This window comes from Megachile rotundata, chromosome 14 (genome assembly GCF_050947335.1).
Source record: "Megachile rotundata isolate GNS110a chromosome 14, iyMegRotu1, whole genome shotgun sequence".
NCBI classification, from domain to species: domain Eukaryota; kingdom Metazoa; phylum Arthropoda; class Insecta; order Hymenoptera; family Megachilidae; genus Megachile; species Megachile rotundata.
In genome coordinates this window covers 12,037,554-12,054,174 of record NC_134996.1, presented here as the reverse complement: position 1 = coordinate 12,054,174, position 16,621 = coordinate 12,037,554, and the positions used below count along the sequence as shown (strand labels likewise).

Below are 16,621 nucleotides of genomic sequence, written 5' to 3'. Positions count from 1 at the left end.
CTCATAGTGCGCCAATTACGAGACAATGATCATTAAATGGACAAGCGAATCGATACTCCAGTTTTCTGAAGTCGGTGAACCATGTTTAGACACTAACAAGCAATCTTCTAGCGAATAATTATGGAAACAGATCTCGGCAATATGGAGAATATTGTACACAAAAATTTTGAGGTTATCTTCAAACTTGAACGTTTAATAACAAAATCGAGTAATAAAGTTTGGTTTGGAATTTGTTGCAGGTGTGGTTCCAAAACCGGAGAGCAAAATGGCGCAAAACGGAGAAGTGTTGGGGCAGAAGTACCATAATGGCGGAGTACGGGTTATACGGAGCGATGGTGCGACACTCGCTGCCGCTTCCGGAGACGATCCTGAAGAGTGCCAAGGAGAACGAGTCGGTCGCGCCGTGGTTGTTAGGTAAGCACCATCAGAATGTCTTTCGAATCTTGAACAAAGCGGTGCCATTAAGTTTTGCTAACTTCAGGAAACTTTTAAGAATCTTTTCTCGATCGGAGCCAGCAATGCTTAATGATTAATTGAACGTCCAACCTTGCAGAGAGTATACAAATCTCGACTTTGTATTTTTTTGTTCGTCCTTGTCAGCTCAATCATCTAAGACGAGCAGCTTTAGTCAAGATATCGAAAATAATCAAGAAATGATTGACTGTGGCCCCGCAGGGATGCATCGGAAGTCAATCGAAGCGGCGGAACATCTCAAGTCCGGCGGCGAGGATAGCGGAAACGATCACAACGGAAGCGGAAGCAGTCCCCATCACAATCATCATCAAGGCGGACCGACCAGTTCCGAGAGCGGCCAAGAAAGCCAGGACGGCATGGGACCATCTTCTTCGACAGGTAATACACCTTTCAAAATTATGGATTACTTAGATTGATCAATAAATTAGATAGGTAGTTGCAAAGTAGATTATTCGTTCCTTTGAACTGAAGTCAAATTTAGAAAATTTCTGATCCTCTTGCTTGCGTGAAAGGATAAAGCTTGAACTATGTAATTTGAGCTTAAAGTATGTGATTTATTTGGTCAAATTTGTGTGCTGCAGGAATGGTACAAGACACAGAGCAGTTGAGAAACGAGAGCATCGCCTGTTTGAGGGCGAAAGCCCAGCAACACCAGCTACAACTGAGCCTACAACCGACGCCAGCGCCTACCAGCACCTCGTATCCAGCAGGACCCCCGTCGAGCACGCTTCACGCTTCCGTTTAATCATCGTTCGAAACATTCATCCAATTAAACAGCGTCCATCTTCACGGACAAGCCGATACCGATCTTCCGATACGTAGTCACGAACATCGGTATCGCGATCGAGTTTTAGACGCGATAAACCTTTGACAGAGGTCACTCAACGAACACGGAAAGAAATTCTTCAGAAGAAGGTTTTCGACGAATCAGGGTAAACGAATGATCCATTACGGGATGTACGAATTATACAGAAAAGGAAACACAACGAATCGTTCGGTTTCGAGCGAATCTGGCTGCATCATCGATGTCGCACAGGGCCTACGTAATTCTCGGTTCCTTCGAGAATCGATAGCCGAAGGGAGAACACAACGAGAATGATTTCGGTCCTCATCAACGAAACGGTGGCCTATGGACGGCCAGTACAATGACGAATCATCGATCGCGGATAAAGCTCGCTTCCAACGCGTCCATCGCTCGACCTCGAAACGAGGACCTCGAAGACAATTACTCGTGAAAGAGCAGGTGATTCGCGACGTGGAAGACGAACAACTAATTAGAAGTTAGAACCGCTTTAAATAGTGCGAGTATAAATAAATATGTATATGTGTGAGGGAGAGCCTGCGTGCGTGTGTGAGCCTTGTGTAATCGTGAAACGAACATTTCGCCTTTAGGAGAACTCCAAACGATTTGCAACGAACGATTAAATAACGAGTGAGACGTTAACGAATTAATAGCCAGCAGACACATCGAACCTTGAGAGACGCTTGAGGAGCCGAAAATTCATAAATCATCTTACGTGAGAATGAGCGAATGCGTGCGAGTTTCGGGAAGGTGAGCGTGACAATGTTTATTAGCGAACAATTCCTATACCCAAGTACTTAAAGAAGACGTAACTGTTGTCAAATGTGCAATATGTCGGTATAAGTTCTAGCTCCGTAAGGCATTATACTTTATTTACGGATACGACGTGAGGTGGTGGTGGCAGGGTAATGGTGCCCACGGACACGAAACAGTGATTGATCCTAGGATGCAAGTGAGATATTTAGTACGTTGTTTTTGGCAAGGAAAATTCAGCGAATTATTCTAAATATTAAAGCGAGACTGAGTGATACATTTTGCAGAGCACTTGCCGATACATTCTTCCACGGAAAGCAACGAAACCTTTTATCAGGATATTTGAAACCAAAATAAGTTTAGTACCGTTTGATCTAGATATCTACAGTTTCATTCTTATATAACGATACCTCGATCAGAATGATGGCTTAGAAAGGTAAAATATGGTTTACTCTTTGCATCCTAAGGTTAACTTAGAGTATAAAGAGCACGTTACACGAAAAATAACCACACGTAATTTTTATTCTTCCATTTTGAGAGTTTTGGTGCCGCGATGGCGCCGTTACCTTCCGCCCGCCGCCCACTGTATATAAATATATAAATACAAAGTATACATATATAAATAAATATATATATATAAAAGAATATAAATGCAAAATATATGTGGTTACGCTGTAAACTAAGTCGAACGAGTCTCTCTGCGATTTTGCTCGGCAAAATTGGTCCTAAGACTCACTTTGCACCCTCTAGGTTTTTCGAATGTTCGATTTTGCACATTTTGATTTGTTCACGCGAAAAGCAGCTGGTCGATCTCGAAACGGGACGAGCGGGGGACGTCGTTCGTCTTAGACCCATCGGATTATACACACGTAACGTAACGCATTATAATTTAAACGAAACAATTACGGGATGAGGTAATCACGTGCTGTGCAAGGGTGAAAAGAAACGGTATAATGGAAAACAGCGGTGTTTGTGAGATACAATAAACAACGCGTTTCGGATCTCAAGCGAAATCCCTATATCCGAATGCCCCAACGCATGCATAGTAGTCGGCTAGTGTATGTAATAAATAAAGTTTCTGAACAAAATTACGTGTTGCGTTTACATTGTCTTTGTTCCCTCTATTTCTCTTTCGAACGTTTTCTAACAAAAATTTTCCTACAATCTTACAACATTAATATTGCGTTAATATTCCTAATCTTACAACATTAATATTGCATTTTTTTGTTTAATCATTCGATGGATTTTAACAATTTAAATTTATTATTATGAAACTGATTAACAACTCAAGACTTTCATTAAGGCCAACAGTTATGTCTAATGACGTCCTCGGATTTTTCGGCACAGAAACTTCACTTTGAAAATGAATGACTGTATTACATTTTTTTTAGATACAAGGGAGCCGTTGACGCGAAAAAATAATTAAAAGTTTATTAATTATCGCACGATGTAGGCGATATAAAAGTGCGGCCTAAATTTTTAATGACCGTTCGAACATCGTTAATACTATCGGAATTCGTCCATACTTTCATTCCAGATTTTTTCTAAATCTTAATTATCGGATATTATTTTCTATCCTTAACAACATCAGAAGTTATAGCTTTTTTATTTTATCAATCTTTTGCATTTGCACTGTTGTTAGTCACATTATCTAGTTAATTAAATGTAGCAATGATATGTGAAATGCAGGGACTATCAGTATCTGTGGCGCCATCTTTAGTCACGGGTTATACTCGAAGAATTCTGGGAAATTTTATATGTGACGCCATCTTAGGTCGAGTATACAGGTTTCTACTATATCTGATACTAATAGAGTAAATAGTTGAGTGATATTATGATTAGATTGTTAATTAATCTTGGTAAATCATATTTTATCCAAGTAAATCAAATTATCCAAATTGTACATTCTCTTCAACCACATCTCTGAGAGTACAGATAAGTGAACGCTGGATGTCTGAAGGCTGTAAGGCAATCTTGAAAAACTCGACAGTAATTTTCATATATTTCGGTATATTTCTGTATATATTAATACATGTGACATTAAGGACTCGGTAATATATTAACTGGACATTGAGTCTTGTCGAGCGTCCTCCACAAGAACGAGACGTCGATACTGAATATTTACAAAAATACAAAAGCTTATAAAACATCGACTACTATACAACAAACTCTCGTCTAATCGCTCCTTCTCTACACATCGAAAACTAACACGATTTCTGTCGACTAGACGATTGCCAACTAGTCCCTAAATACAGTGCTGTCCAGGTTCCCTGACACAGACAGGATTTGTGGTACTGGTACATATAGAGACAAAGTGTTGGGAAGAGGACTACACAAGGGTCAAGCAATAATAGTTGTAAGGACATATTATGGAAATAACCCACCTACAACACTAGCTACCCTAGAACTTTTGCCCTTGAATATTGTCCAATGCTAGCAATAACACTAACATGTGTACACATGTGTTATGAAGCTCGTGTGTAGTGAAGGATCTCGTGGACAGCACTGCGCTAAGCGATCTAATCGATGCGTTCGTCGATTTCTAAAATACAAAATCAGACTTGTATGTTTCGTGGGGGCAGAAGGTCTGCACCCTTCTAGGCCCTGTTTGTATGTTTCATAAGGACACGTTCAAAAAGTTGTAAAAAAATTTCAAAAAATGTCTTAGAATCGCGTTATTTTCTTGAGTGACAAATCCGTGACTATATACAAAGAAAATCTTGTGGTTATTTAAGGATATATGTTCCGCCTTTTTCAACGTTGTGATCGATGGAAATACTATTATACGTTTTCTAAATTTTAAAGATAGTCTTTGTGCTTAGAAAAATGAAACATTGAAAACTATCAAAGGAATAAAGTCTTTAACAAACGAATCAAAGGAAGACGTCTCAAAATCAACGAAGAAATTCGCGAGAAACTTAAATTTCCTTGTCTATGTACATTCCCTACTTGTCTCTCTACACGAACATTTTTCTTCCTATCACATATTAAACCGCAGTTCCACCGAAGCCAAGGAAACATTTCGAGATAATTTCAAAACGATTCAGTGTCGTTCTCTCGAGTCTTCCCTGTGTGCGCTGTGTCTTCGCGATTCTTGTCCGCTGGGAGTCACAGGTCTGCGCTTCGATCTCTTGAACTTTGCTATATCCTCCCCGAAAACATCCCCCGTACGAAGGGCTGATATCAGGTCGTCGAATTCACCCTTATTGTCCGTTTGCCCGTTACTGTTCACCTCGTTCTTCTTGCTCAGAGAGATGCTGTTCAATATTCCCTCGCGAGAGTTCTTTCTCTCCATTGTCCTCTTTCGAAGCTGCAAATTATCAAAATTTACCAATACTGTTAAGGTTGATTTGAATTAATTCATACTTCTTGCTCCTGCTTTGCTCGACGCTCTTCCTCCTCTATCTTCTTCCTCATGTTCTCCACGTCCTGTCTCGCCTCGGCTAACGCCTGCAGGAAGTTCTCGAAGATCCCGAAGAACTCGTCGGGCTGCACTCCTGCGGAGTCCTCGCCGAACAGTCTTACTGCACGATCGAACTGCAAATCAAATTCAAAGTTCAAACTGCATCTTTGTGGAACTTTTGTTTAACCTTAGATAGTTGTTCAACCTTGTTTGAGGTCCTTGTGACCTTTGAGGTCCTTGTGACTATAGAGTACTTGTAGTACCTGTAAATAGAGTTTAACATACCCTGGTCTTCATGTCCTGGAACAGATCCTCCGCCTCCGCCAGCCTACACGTGGCCTGCGCCTGGAAGTCCCTCATCGCCGGCAAGAACATATCTCCCTGCAGTACCTGCGACTGTCCCCGATGGAATTCTGAAAGTACACCAAACATGGTGAAACCAGTTTGTATAAAATTCTTTCCCAACCCGCCTATATTAGGAATCGAAAGTAAACTCGATTGCAACTGACCAATTTCTCTCTGAACGTCTTGAAGACCGTTCTTGAGATTAGCCACCTCCTTCTGCAGGTCGGCCATGCTAACCCTGGCGGCGGTTCGAACGTGCGGCATGTCCTCCTCGATGTCCAGCACCTCCCTGAACCTGGACTCCAGAATCTGAACCAAATAGTGCAACAGCGTGGTGCCTTTGGAGCAAGAGGACTTCGTGTCGACCAGACGGTTCAAGGAGGCCAGACGGAAACCGCAAGCGTTCCCTCGAGCGTTGCCGCGATTTACGTAATTCCCTAGAGCCAGCACCAGTTCCAGCAACTTTCTGAGCCGCCTTGATCTGGCCACCTGCCGACTGGCTTCGAGAACCGCGCGCATTCTCGGCGTCAATTCCGCGATGCTGGCAGCGAATTTCTTTTTGTAGTGAAGGGATCGCAGTCTTTGCTCGTAGTGGGGCACTCTGGAATGACCGGGTGATGTAAAGAGAAATGAATATTGAACAGAGACTGAAATATTTCAATCACGTACTTGGATATTTGGTATAAGAAACAGTCGGCCCTGCTCTGCAGCTCCTTCTGGTGCATGTCCAACAGAGCTGCCTCCTCGGACGACGGAATATATTTCAACAGCTGTTCGACCATGTCTATGTGCAGAATATTTTGTTGATCCATAGATAAAATTGTTCTTGTGATCTCGTTGTCGGACATTTTTAATTTTGATAACAGTATGGTGCAGTTTTGAGCTCTCCTAGAATCGATCACCGACATGGTCTTCTTATTCTTTCCCAAAGTTCGGAGGTCCTCGATCGAACCTTCTGCTGATACTCCGTTCTTCTGGTAGGCGCAGAAGATCTTGTCGATGGACTCTAGGTCCATGACGTTGTACAATTTCGTGTCGTCTAATTCGGACCATATTGTTCCCTGGAGTTTCTGCTCCGGTATTTTGGACCAGTTGAAGGATTTTAGGGGGTTGCTGGGCTGAGGAACGTTCTTTATTATCTCCACCTGTGGGAATTTGCAATGTTACTTAAATCTTGAAGATGATTAGATATTAAACATGCAATTGCTTGAATATTTAGTCTATAATACTCTGTATTTTAATATTTAGTCTGTCATCCTTCATGATAAACTTGAAAAGTGAAACCTAAGAGTGAAATTACCTTCATAGGAGGAGGAGCAGCCGGCATCAAACAAGGCGGTGGCGGCGGCGCCAAAGGTGGAGGCGGAGGAGGCGGCGGCATCGGTTTCGACTCAACCTTCTCCAGAACCTCATCCTCCACAATTTTGATCGTCGCTTTCGCATCATCCGGCAAGCTCCCAGAGGCCACCAATTGCTCCAGCCGCTTTCTCTCAGATTTTTCATTATTTATCTGTCGAGATAACGTCTCCAAGTTGTCCTGCAGCTCCGAGATCCTCTGCTTCGTCTCTATATGCATCGACGTCTCCTTTTCGAGACGTTCCTTGACTCTCGCCAGACTGGCCTCCATATCTTCCTAAAAAAAAAACGGTAACAATAACGTAACGTACGGTGGCAAAAAGCAGCCTCGATTTGGCAAGGCGATAAATTACTTTCTCCTGCGTCCTCAGATCCAACTCTTGTTCCTTCTTGGCCAATCTGGTCGACATATCGGAGTTTTCTCGCTCCAACTCCTCGGCCTTCTTCCTGGCCGCGACGAGTTCCTCTTCCTTAGCGAGCAGGTGAACGATTTCCTTCACGTTGATGTCGATCGGAGCCACGTCAGGGTTTCTAGTGACGCACGTGTCGGTTCCTTCTGATTGAAGGACGATCTGCTGCACGATGCGGTCGAACAGCAACCAGTGCTGCGGGTAGGAACCATAGTCGACTGAAAACGAAATCAATTTTTAAAATAATTTGATGAATAAATAATTTTAGTCAGAATATTCTTTTAAATCGACTACTCACGAGGCAGCAACAGGCAGTGTTCTAACAGACTCAACAGATGAGGATAGGCAGCGGTGTGGCTGAGCTTCCTCCTCAACAGATCAAACATGGCGGTGGCGCTCTTCGTGTCCACATGTTCCTTCTCGAATTTCCTTGCCAGCTCCTTCTCATCCTCGTTCCTGACCATCTCGAAGAAGTCCAAATGTCTGTCCAACGTCTCGTTCTCGTACTTCCTCAGCTTCTCGATAATCGGTTGTATCCCAAGCATCAGCAACTCGTATCTCAAGTGCAGCCTAAACTCTAGGGTCACTTGACCGGGTCCGTAGTTCAGCACCGCGTTGATGAACGACATGATCGCCGTTTTCAACGACAAATTATCCTTGTAGATCCCGAAATTCTTGTCCAGATCATTGATGATGCTTTGGAATCTCGTTCGTTCGGAATGGAACTGCTGGAAGTGCAGCATCGCCTCCAGCACTTTTCGGTGTCCGCCAGGAACCAGGCATACGGCGCCCAGAATTTCCAGCACGGAGATTTTCGTTTTGATATTCTCGGTCGCCAGCGACTGTGAGATCGTGTTGATGGCTGTCGGGTGCGCCAGTACGTGTGCCCTCCCGTTCTGTAAGGATACAAGTTCTGTAAGATACAAGTTCTGGGAAAAAATATTCACTGCTTCTGAAACTTACGGAATTGTTCATCAACGCCTTTAAGCACCCTATGACGCTCGTGTGCAGGTTACTGTTGGCTGCTTCGGGCTCCATCGTGCCTAGTACTTGCAACAAAGCGTTTAGACCATCAAGCTCTATGAATCTGAGAACGAAACTGTGCGGCTGCGTCCTTAGGGCGGTCTTCAGGGCCTCTACCTGTCGCATCTGGTTCGTGAGTTCCTCGCCTTCTTCAGAGAATGGACTCTGTAATTAGAAAAATTTAGATTAACCCCGTACAATTTAATTTCATACTGTGCCATAAATAACAAGATTGTCTTCTTTATGTTTCACCCGGTACACCACTTCTTTGATACGTCTTTATGTCCAGGTTTATCTGAACTTTGGTTTAGATTTATCACGTGTCTGAGATGTCATTGTAAGCTAAGAGGTTAAGAGACGTTCAGTGTGATGTACAATGCTAATTTGATTTGTATGTATATTTGAATGGAGTCACTTACGCTAGCTATGGTCCTCAGTCTGTTGATGTAGTCCTCAGGATCGCCGCTAAGGTCGGTGGTCCTCAGACTCCCGTTCTCCAACGTGCCGTTGCCTTTCCTGGAGCAGTAAATCTGCCACTTTTTGTTCGCCGGAAGTGCCAAGACCGCCTGCCGGTTAGCCTGGGTCAGGTCCAGCTCGTCCACCAATTCGAGGAACATCTTGTTCAACTCCTCCTCGGAGGGCATCGGCAGGGTGGGTGTCATCGCTTGAAGCGTGAGCGTACCCGTGTGCTCCACCACGCAATACGTGATTTCCGGGGGCTCGTCATCCTAAAATTGATCATTAACAAAATTAATCAAAATTGATTATTATCAAAGTTCATCAAAGTTGATCATTATCAAAGTTCATCAAAGTTGATCAGTATCAAAGTTCATCAAAGTTGATCATTATCAAAGTTCATCAAAGTTGATCATTATCAAAGTTCATCAAAGTTGATCATTGTCAAAGTTAATCAAAGTTGATCATTATCAAAGTTCATCAAAGTTGATCATTAGCAAAATTAATCAAAGTTGATCATTATCAAAGTTCATCAAAGTTGATCATTATCAAAATTAATCAAAGTTGATCAGTATCAAAGTTCATCAAAGTTGATCATTATCAAAATTAATTAAAGTTGATCGGTGTCAAAGTTCATCAAAGTTGATCATTATCAAAATTAATTAAAGTTGATCGGTGTCAAAGTTCATCAAAGTAGATCATTAGCAAAATTAATCAAAGTTGATCATTATCAAAGTTCATCAAAGTTGATCATTATCAAAGTTCATCAAAATTGATCATTGTCAAAATTAATTAAAGTTGATCATTATCAAAGTTCACCAAAATTGACCATATCAGTTGGGTGTTTGACCAAATAATTTGTAATTTCATAACATTAGCAAGTCAACTCTGCAAGACTATAAAATTATACTCGACATAAAAAGACACTTTCAGACTTGCAAAAAATATGACAACAAGATGAATCAAAACCGAAATTTTAATGCGAACATTGTTTTGAAGATAAAAGAGAACTGAGACGTGAAAGAATTTTACAAGCATGTTTTTTTAACGGCACGTGAGAGAAATGACGAGAACGAGGGAAGACACGTGAGAGACAGCCGAAAGGTCATGGAATCGAGTTCGCACGTTCCTCTCGAACGTCACAGGTATTTCGACTTTCCGTGAAAACCGATTGGGAACGAAGACGATCGAGGGTATGTAACCAGGTCTTGACCTTATTGAAGACGGGCCTCGGCATTAAATCGCGGAGATGCCGCTTCGCTTGCGTACAGTGTAAGCGATCGACGATCGCACTGTAATCTCTTCACACGAGTACCCTACTTCCAAGAGATTCGGTGCTGTTATGCTGATTTAAGAGGACTCAGAAAACTGTCTATGTCGAACTTCTGTTCTGTCGATCTCCTGTCGAATCAGAAATTTAAGATGAGACACGTTGAAAAAATATGGAGGATGTTAAAATATGGGAGGATGTACGAAATATTAATTGGTAATTTTGCAGATTTTCTGATTCATGTTTGCAATAAATTTATGCAAAATTAACGTGAAGATCGGATGGCGGCAACAGCACAAAGGGGCGTAACGCCTTTGAAATTCAGTGGTATTCGTACGCTAACGTTCAAGTTCATCGAGCGTTTACGATCGACAGAAAGCATCGACATCTCGCACTGTACAGTTCTCGCGGCTCCTTCGACCCAGCTCGAAGCAAAGAGGCAACGGCAGCAAAGGTCAGGGGACCGGCTCAGGCACCGGATTCCTAAGGTACTTTCACACGTGACTAGGAAATTACCTATTCGTATCCATCGCTATTATTAATTATCAGGTCGAAAGTACTACTTGCACCTGAATTGTGTAACTGTTTCAAAAACTCTTCCAGGAATGAAATTGATAAATTCGTTCTGAAGAACGGAATCGGTCATGTCCGAAGTACAGTAAAGTAATTTTGCACGAAAGAAAGACATTACATCCGGAGAAGAAATTGCAGAGGCCTCGATATGCGAAACAGATGGACGATAGAAAACAACATAAGCTGGATAGCACATACGGTTCTTCATAAGCGCCTACTTCTCGATAAAGCTGAAATGGATCCGGCAAGAAAGCTTCTACGTGAACATTAGTATGTTTTTCGTTAGTGTCGCTGGAAAAGTGATTCTTGGAACTGAGTTTCTTGTCAGAGCCTCTGAGACGAACAAAACGGAATTAAAAATCAGCTTTCAATGTTAACATTGTTTTATTACTGTGTTTTTAGAGTCTGACCTAGAGACTAGAAAAAGTCTCGTGACAGAAATATTCTTTGATCGTCGATAATTGAAAACGTGTTCCATGAGTCACCTGCATTCCACCGGAACTTTGCAGGTAAAAAAGGACTAGAGGATCCTCTCTTTAGAGAGTATTTATAAAATAGGTTCGGTGAAAGTTCGATAATGCTTGAATGAGTCTTAATAAGAGGTGTACTGAACAATTGAGAAGAAACGAGTTTCCAAACTTGATTCTTTAGTTCAGATCAGATCGAAAGTGCGATGTTTTGTGCTGGAGGCATTGAAATCCGTCATTAAAGAAAATGGGTCGGATTCGTTACGAGCTGACAAATATACAGGTTTGAAATGATTGCGAGATGCGGAGGGTTACATTACCCTATCCGGTACACACCCATAAATGCAAAGCATTCTTGCGTCCGTTACGCTTGCTCGAATGACATCTGCAATGCAAAGTGATGCACTCCCAGTATAACTTGACGAGGCGCGTTAACCTTCCTCAGGGAAAATGAAAAGGACCACCATTCATCTCAATATACACAATAATACTTGTCTATCTCACCTTAAATCAAATATTAAATCGACTAGACTCTCAAATATTAAGACAAATGCTTATTGTTCTGTACTCGAAGACCTAACGCGTGGCTCAGATCTCATTTTCCTCCGCCATTTTTTTCAGAGGTGACCGGCACTTCTCAGCAACTTCTCACTTCTCAGTCGAGATCAGAAGAGGAGCAATTAAGGATGAGACTTGAAATTACAGGGTGGAGAAAGGCTAGATCAAATCGAAAGTGCTGAGATTGAATCATTAAGTTTCCTCGAGCCTCGCAATTACAGCACGCGATAAATCAGCGGCTTCTAGAGCAGAAACGGAAGTCTAGATGCTGAAAGTGCAACAGAATTTACATGGAGAAAAATACAGCTATTAGTAAATTATCAGAGAATAAAAAGCCTTTAATTTCTTCGTTTGTTCCAGCTGCTGAATCTGCTTAGGCTTACGTAACTTCCTAATGACAATCGACTTCGTGGAAGTCTACAATCGGCTCGAAACGGAACGAGGAATGCGGAATTGCTTGGCGGCTTCAAAGCACGGAATCAATTTTCGCGCTTTATGATCGACTAATTGTTCCTGTTAGAGCTCAACAGCTCGCTGCATTCAATTTCGCTGGGCAGCTATTTGTGGAATTATTAACCCTTCGGAGGTTAACTTGTAACGGCTTCACAGGGAATTTCATAGATAAATATAAGTGGAGGTAAGAATTACCTGGAGGCAACCGCAGAAGGACTTTTTCACTCGCGATGGCATCGTCTGGCAGCGACCCACGAACTCCTTCAAAGGCTGCGGACTCTTCACGGGACAGCTCGGAATCCTCTGTAAATTAATACAAGTTATTATTAAATCTCTAGCTTACAAGTTCGCCGAATAAGACACAACTCTTACACGCTATTCAAAATATAAGTATAGGGTGTCTCAAAAACAATGCACAGGATAAGAACTTTATTATTTAGTCATTTAAGAAGAGTGACTAGAAAAAGAACCTTTTTATCCCTTATGCAGTAAGAGAACCATAGTTCGCAGTATAGTAAAGAATTTTTAATTTGATTCAATATATAAAATTTATATATGTATTTTTGAAACGACCTGTACAATTCTATACACGTAAACGTCCCATGAATTTATAGGACAATGAAGTAATCAAACAAAGGGACAAATATCTACAGTGTTTATCAACGAAAATCTTGAAATGTACAGGGTGTCTCAAAAACAATGCACAGGATAAAAACTTTATTATTTGGTCATTTAAGAAGAGTGGAAAAAGAACCTTTTTATCCCTTATGCAGTAAGAGAATCATAGTTCGCAGTATAGTAAAGAATTTTTAATTTGATTCAATATATAAAATTTATGTATGTATTTTTGAAACGACCTGTACAATCCTATACACGTGAACGTCCCATGAATTTATAGGACAATAAAATAATCAAACAAAGAGAAATATCTACAGTGTTCATCAACGAAAATGTACAGGGTGATTCAAATAAAATTCTCCCAGTTACGACGAAGAAATACTGAAATACTCGAAGTTATGATTCCAACAGCGAAAACTCGTTCTCTAAATAGTAGAGCACATAGCATTGCAAATGAATTAGTACATAAATAACAGTTATTTGCAAATAACTTTCTTCGGAACAGTGTCCGTTTCGGAATAAAGATAAAATCACGAGAAGAAACCTAGGAAATCATTCGTGACTAATTATCGAATGCCTCTGAATATTAACACCGCGTAATCGGATAGAAAATCGGATCAGGAAGCTTTACAAGTTTCATCGCGGAAATGCGTTTCCCTTTATCGATGACTTTCTCCGTCTTTTGTCCGATACGCGAATTCTTCTGTCGTAATTAGAAGAACAAGTAGGACAACTTGTTACGGAAGAGCAAACGTAACGCAGCATATACAGTGTCATAACGATGCTATCGTGTAACTGTCGATACTCGAGATACATTATCTTGCGTTGACAGAGTCGTATCTGGGACTTTAAATCATTGCGGTACAAAATTTATCGTTCGTCAACTCCGCGTTCCGAGAAAAATGAACTTCTTGTGGAATTTTTTAATTGAATAGACTTCGGAGAGAATACTCTATCTTTTTGATCTGCATATTTTTGGGACGAGTCAAGTTTTTAAGATGTGATCTTTTTTACATCTTCTTTCAGAGATGCAATCTTTTACTGCTTTAAATTTGTGAGCAAAAATGACCTGTTTCGGTAAAAGTGTAGAGACGTTAAAAATGTAAGAAATGGAGATGGAAATTAAAATTGGAGAAATGTTTCGGTAAAAGTATAAAGACGTTAAAAATGTAAAAAATGCGAATATATTAGGAAATTAAAATGGAAACTTACAAAATTATTTTTAACCTTAATTTTAACTTTCAAAAATAAGTTGAAGGATCCTCATAAAAGAAGACTAAGATAAAATGGGAAGTTCTGAAGGCGTGAAATTTATTTTACGACTACGTTCACCTACACCAAAGAACCAGGACGATCCATTGTCCCGTTCTTCCGGACAGGACTCGATGTCCTCGTGCTGACCGGGTGACATCGCGTATGAATATGCGACGGCTTTTTCATCTAATGAAAGAGTAGACAACGGCACGATCACGATCGTAATTGTTCGTCCAATTACCCGCGAATTTCACTTTTGCGCGTCTAGAGCGTCGGCGAGACTGCCTCTTCACCGAGAGGCTCGAGCCGACGTCAACGAGGTCGACCCACAACGTTACCTCTTATCGTGTCGTCAATTTCTTATCGCCGTGTACGGAAAATAAATATCCTCGACAATTTCTGGTCGACTTATCACCCAGGTATGCATAATACATCCTTTTACGTTTGATAAAAATTGCAGATTATATGCTGAATCATCTCTGAAGCTAGGCTCAAAATTTTAGTTCATTATGGATTAGTTCATTTAGCTCAATTTTAGGATTCTAATTTATTCGTTCATTACAGAGTATTTTGTTCAAATTTTCTATTGTGACGGGTTTATTTCTGTATTTTTTTTAAATTGTTTGATGAGCTTGTTCAAAATGGTTGTTTGATGAACCTTGTTCAAAGTGACTGTTTGATGAACCTTGTTCAAAATGATTGTTTGAATTGAAACTTGTTCAAAATGACTGTTTGATGAACCTTGTTCAAAAGGTTTGTTTGATGAACCTTGTTCAAAATGATTGTTTGATGAACCTTGTTCAAAATTATTGTTTGATGAACCTTGTTCAAAATGACTGTTTGATGAACCTTGTTCAAAATGACTGTTTGATGAATCTTATTCAAAATGACTGTTTGATGAACCTTGTTCAAAATTATTGTTTGATGAACCTTGTTCAAAATGACTGTTTGATGAACCTTGTTCAAAATGATTGCTTGATGAACCTTATTCAAAATGATTGTTTGATGAACCTTGTTCAAAATGACTCTTTGATGAAGTTTATTCGAAAGGATTGTTTGATGAGCGTTGTTCAAAATGATTACTTGATGAACCTTGTTCAAAATGACTGTTTGATGAAGTTTATTCAAAAGGATTGTTTGATGAACCTTGTTCAAAATGACTGTTTGATAAACCTTGTTCAAAATGACTGTTTGATGAAGTTTATTCAAAAGGATTGTTTGATGAACCTTGTTCAAAATGACTGTTTGATGAAGTTTATTCAAAAGGATTGTTTGATGAAGTTGATTCAAAAGGATTGTTTGATGAACCTTGTTCAAAATGACTGTTTGATGAAGTTTATTCAAAAGGATTGTTTGATGAAGTTGATTCAAAAGGATTGTTTGATGAACCTTGTTCAAAATGACTGTTTGATGAAGTTTATTCAAAAGGATTGTTTGATGAAGTTTATTCAAAAGGATTGTTTGATGAAGTTTATTCAAAAGGATTGTTTGATGAACCTTGTTCAAAAGGATTGTTTGATGAACCTTGTTCAAAATGACTGTTTGATGAAGTTGATGAACATTTCTCAGTTTAAATCCAAAAAATTCAATGATTACGAATTGACTCGAATACATCTGTACAAAAAGATAAATCGACTTTCGTCAAATATTTACCACCTCATTATCAGTTATCAGCAGTGCAAAGTTATGGACCGACACTAAGGAAATAACCGGAGAAACTTAGCTATCGTATTGCATATCGATGATCTGCGATAAAAAGGCGTCGAGGAATTCCAAGCATCGATCGACCACTTTCCACACCGTCGCGAAAATTTATGGCATCGATGGCTACCCTCGTTGTCGTATTTTCACGGCATCGTTAAACGGTGAATATGAATGTCCATACTTAACACCTTTCTCTTAGAAAGCACCAGCCTGGATGCTGAAGCTTATTTTTCTTTGATTGCTTGATCGATTTTTCAAAGACCTTTTTTAATTAATCTTCCGAAATTATTTTAATTAGACATAAATCTAGTTTGTGTACGCTTCTGTCAATTAATCGAACGATGGACTAACCTCAAAATGAACTACCGAAAATTCAACGAAGTCTGAACGATGACTGAGTGTTGTAAACTTTTTTTTCCAAGGCTGCACGACTTAATCTAGCACCTAAATCATTTCCTTCGCAGACACGCCAGACTGTCATGGCTTGTAGATTCGCAACTGTAAATACACAGCCAGTGGTTCGCAATTTGCAAGAAATTCGCAGAACAAATCTGGCAAAGAATATTTCCGCGTATCGAAACCTGTATCAATAAAAAGCGCAAGTTATTTCTCGTATAAATATTCATCGATTCCTGTTATTCAACGTTGCAGTTCTATGGAATTATGCGAAACGGCATAACTATTTCATTGCGTAACTATTCT

The 16,621-nt window shown here is 40.3% G+C and overlaps 2 protein-coding genes and 1 long non-coding RNA gene across 10 annotated transcripts in view; 2 read left to right on the top strand and 1 right to left on the bottom strand.

Moving 5' to 3' along the window:
* LOC100883611 (uncharacterized) overlaps positions 1–3,118 on the top strand; it is a 54,628-nt gene extending 51,510 nt beyond the window's left edge. For both annotated transcript variants that reach the window (XM_076539843.1, XM_076539842.1), the window contains 3 exons: positions 240–414; positions 601–852; positions 1,056–3,118. In XM_076539843.1, the coding sequence (XP_076395958.1) occupies positions 240–414; positions 601–852; positions 1,056–1,219 (591 nt within the window). In that variant the 3' untranslated portion in view covers positions 1,220–3,118. The remainder of the gene's footprint in view (positions 1–239; positions 415–600; positions 853–1,055) is intronic.
* A 901-nt stretch (positions 3,119–4,019) lies between these two features.
* DAAM (disheveled-associated activator of morphogenesis-like protein) overlaps positions 4,020–16,621 on the bottom strand; it is a 41,020-nt gene continuing 28,418 nt past the window's right edge. For 3 of the 6 annotated variants that reach the window (XM_076539837.1, XM_076539838.1, XM_012294720.2), the window contains exons 2-12: positions 12,539–12,646; positions 8,986–9,294; positions 8,507–8,731; positions 7,842–8,439; positions 7,487–7,761; positions 7,078–7,410; positions 6,447–6,922; positions 5,942–6,378; positions 5,718–5,845; positions 5,396–5,566; positions 4,020–5,339 (exon numbers count right to left, since the gene is read on the bottom strand). In XM_076539837.1, the coding sequence (XP_076395952.1) occupies positions 5,073–5,339; positions 5,396–5,566; positions 5,718–5,845; positions 5,942–6,378; positions 6,447–6,922; positions 7,078–7,410; positions 7,487–7,761; positions 7,842–8,439; positions 8,507–8,731; positions 8,986–9,294; positions 12,539–12,580 (3,261 nt within the window). In that variant the 5' untranslated portion in view covers positions 12,581–12,646 and the 3' untranslated portion in view covers positions 4,020–5,072. Of the gene's footprint in view, positions 5,340–5,395; positions 5,567–5,717; positions 5,846–5,941; positions 6,379–6,446; positions 6,923–7,077; positions 7,411–7,486; positions 7,762–7,841; positions 8,440–8,506; positions 8,732–8,985; positions 9,295–12,538; positions 12,647–14,297; positions 14,431–16,107; positions 16,239–16,270; positions 16,396–16,621 lie in introns of those variants that run through there. The other 3 variants (XM_076539839.1, XM_076539840.1, XM_076539836.1) reach the window with 3 other exon arrangements.
* Positions 9,860–12,544, top strand: LOC143265799 (uncharacterized). Of its 2 annotated transcripts, XR_013040503.1 has the most exons (4): positions 9,860–10,780; positions 10,896–11,135; positions 11,268–11,374; positions 11,954–12,544. It is a non-coding gene; the product is annotated as an uncharacterized LOC143265799 (long non-coding RNA). The 2 variants fall into 2 exon arrangements; XR_013040502.1 differs by having other exon boundaries at positions 9,863–10,780; positions 11,268–12,544.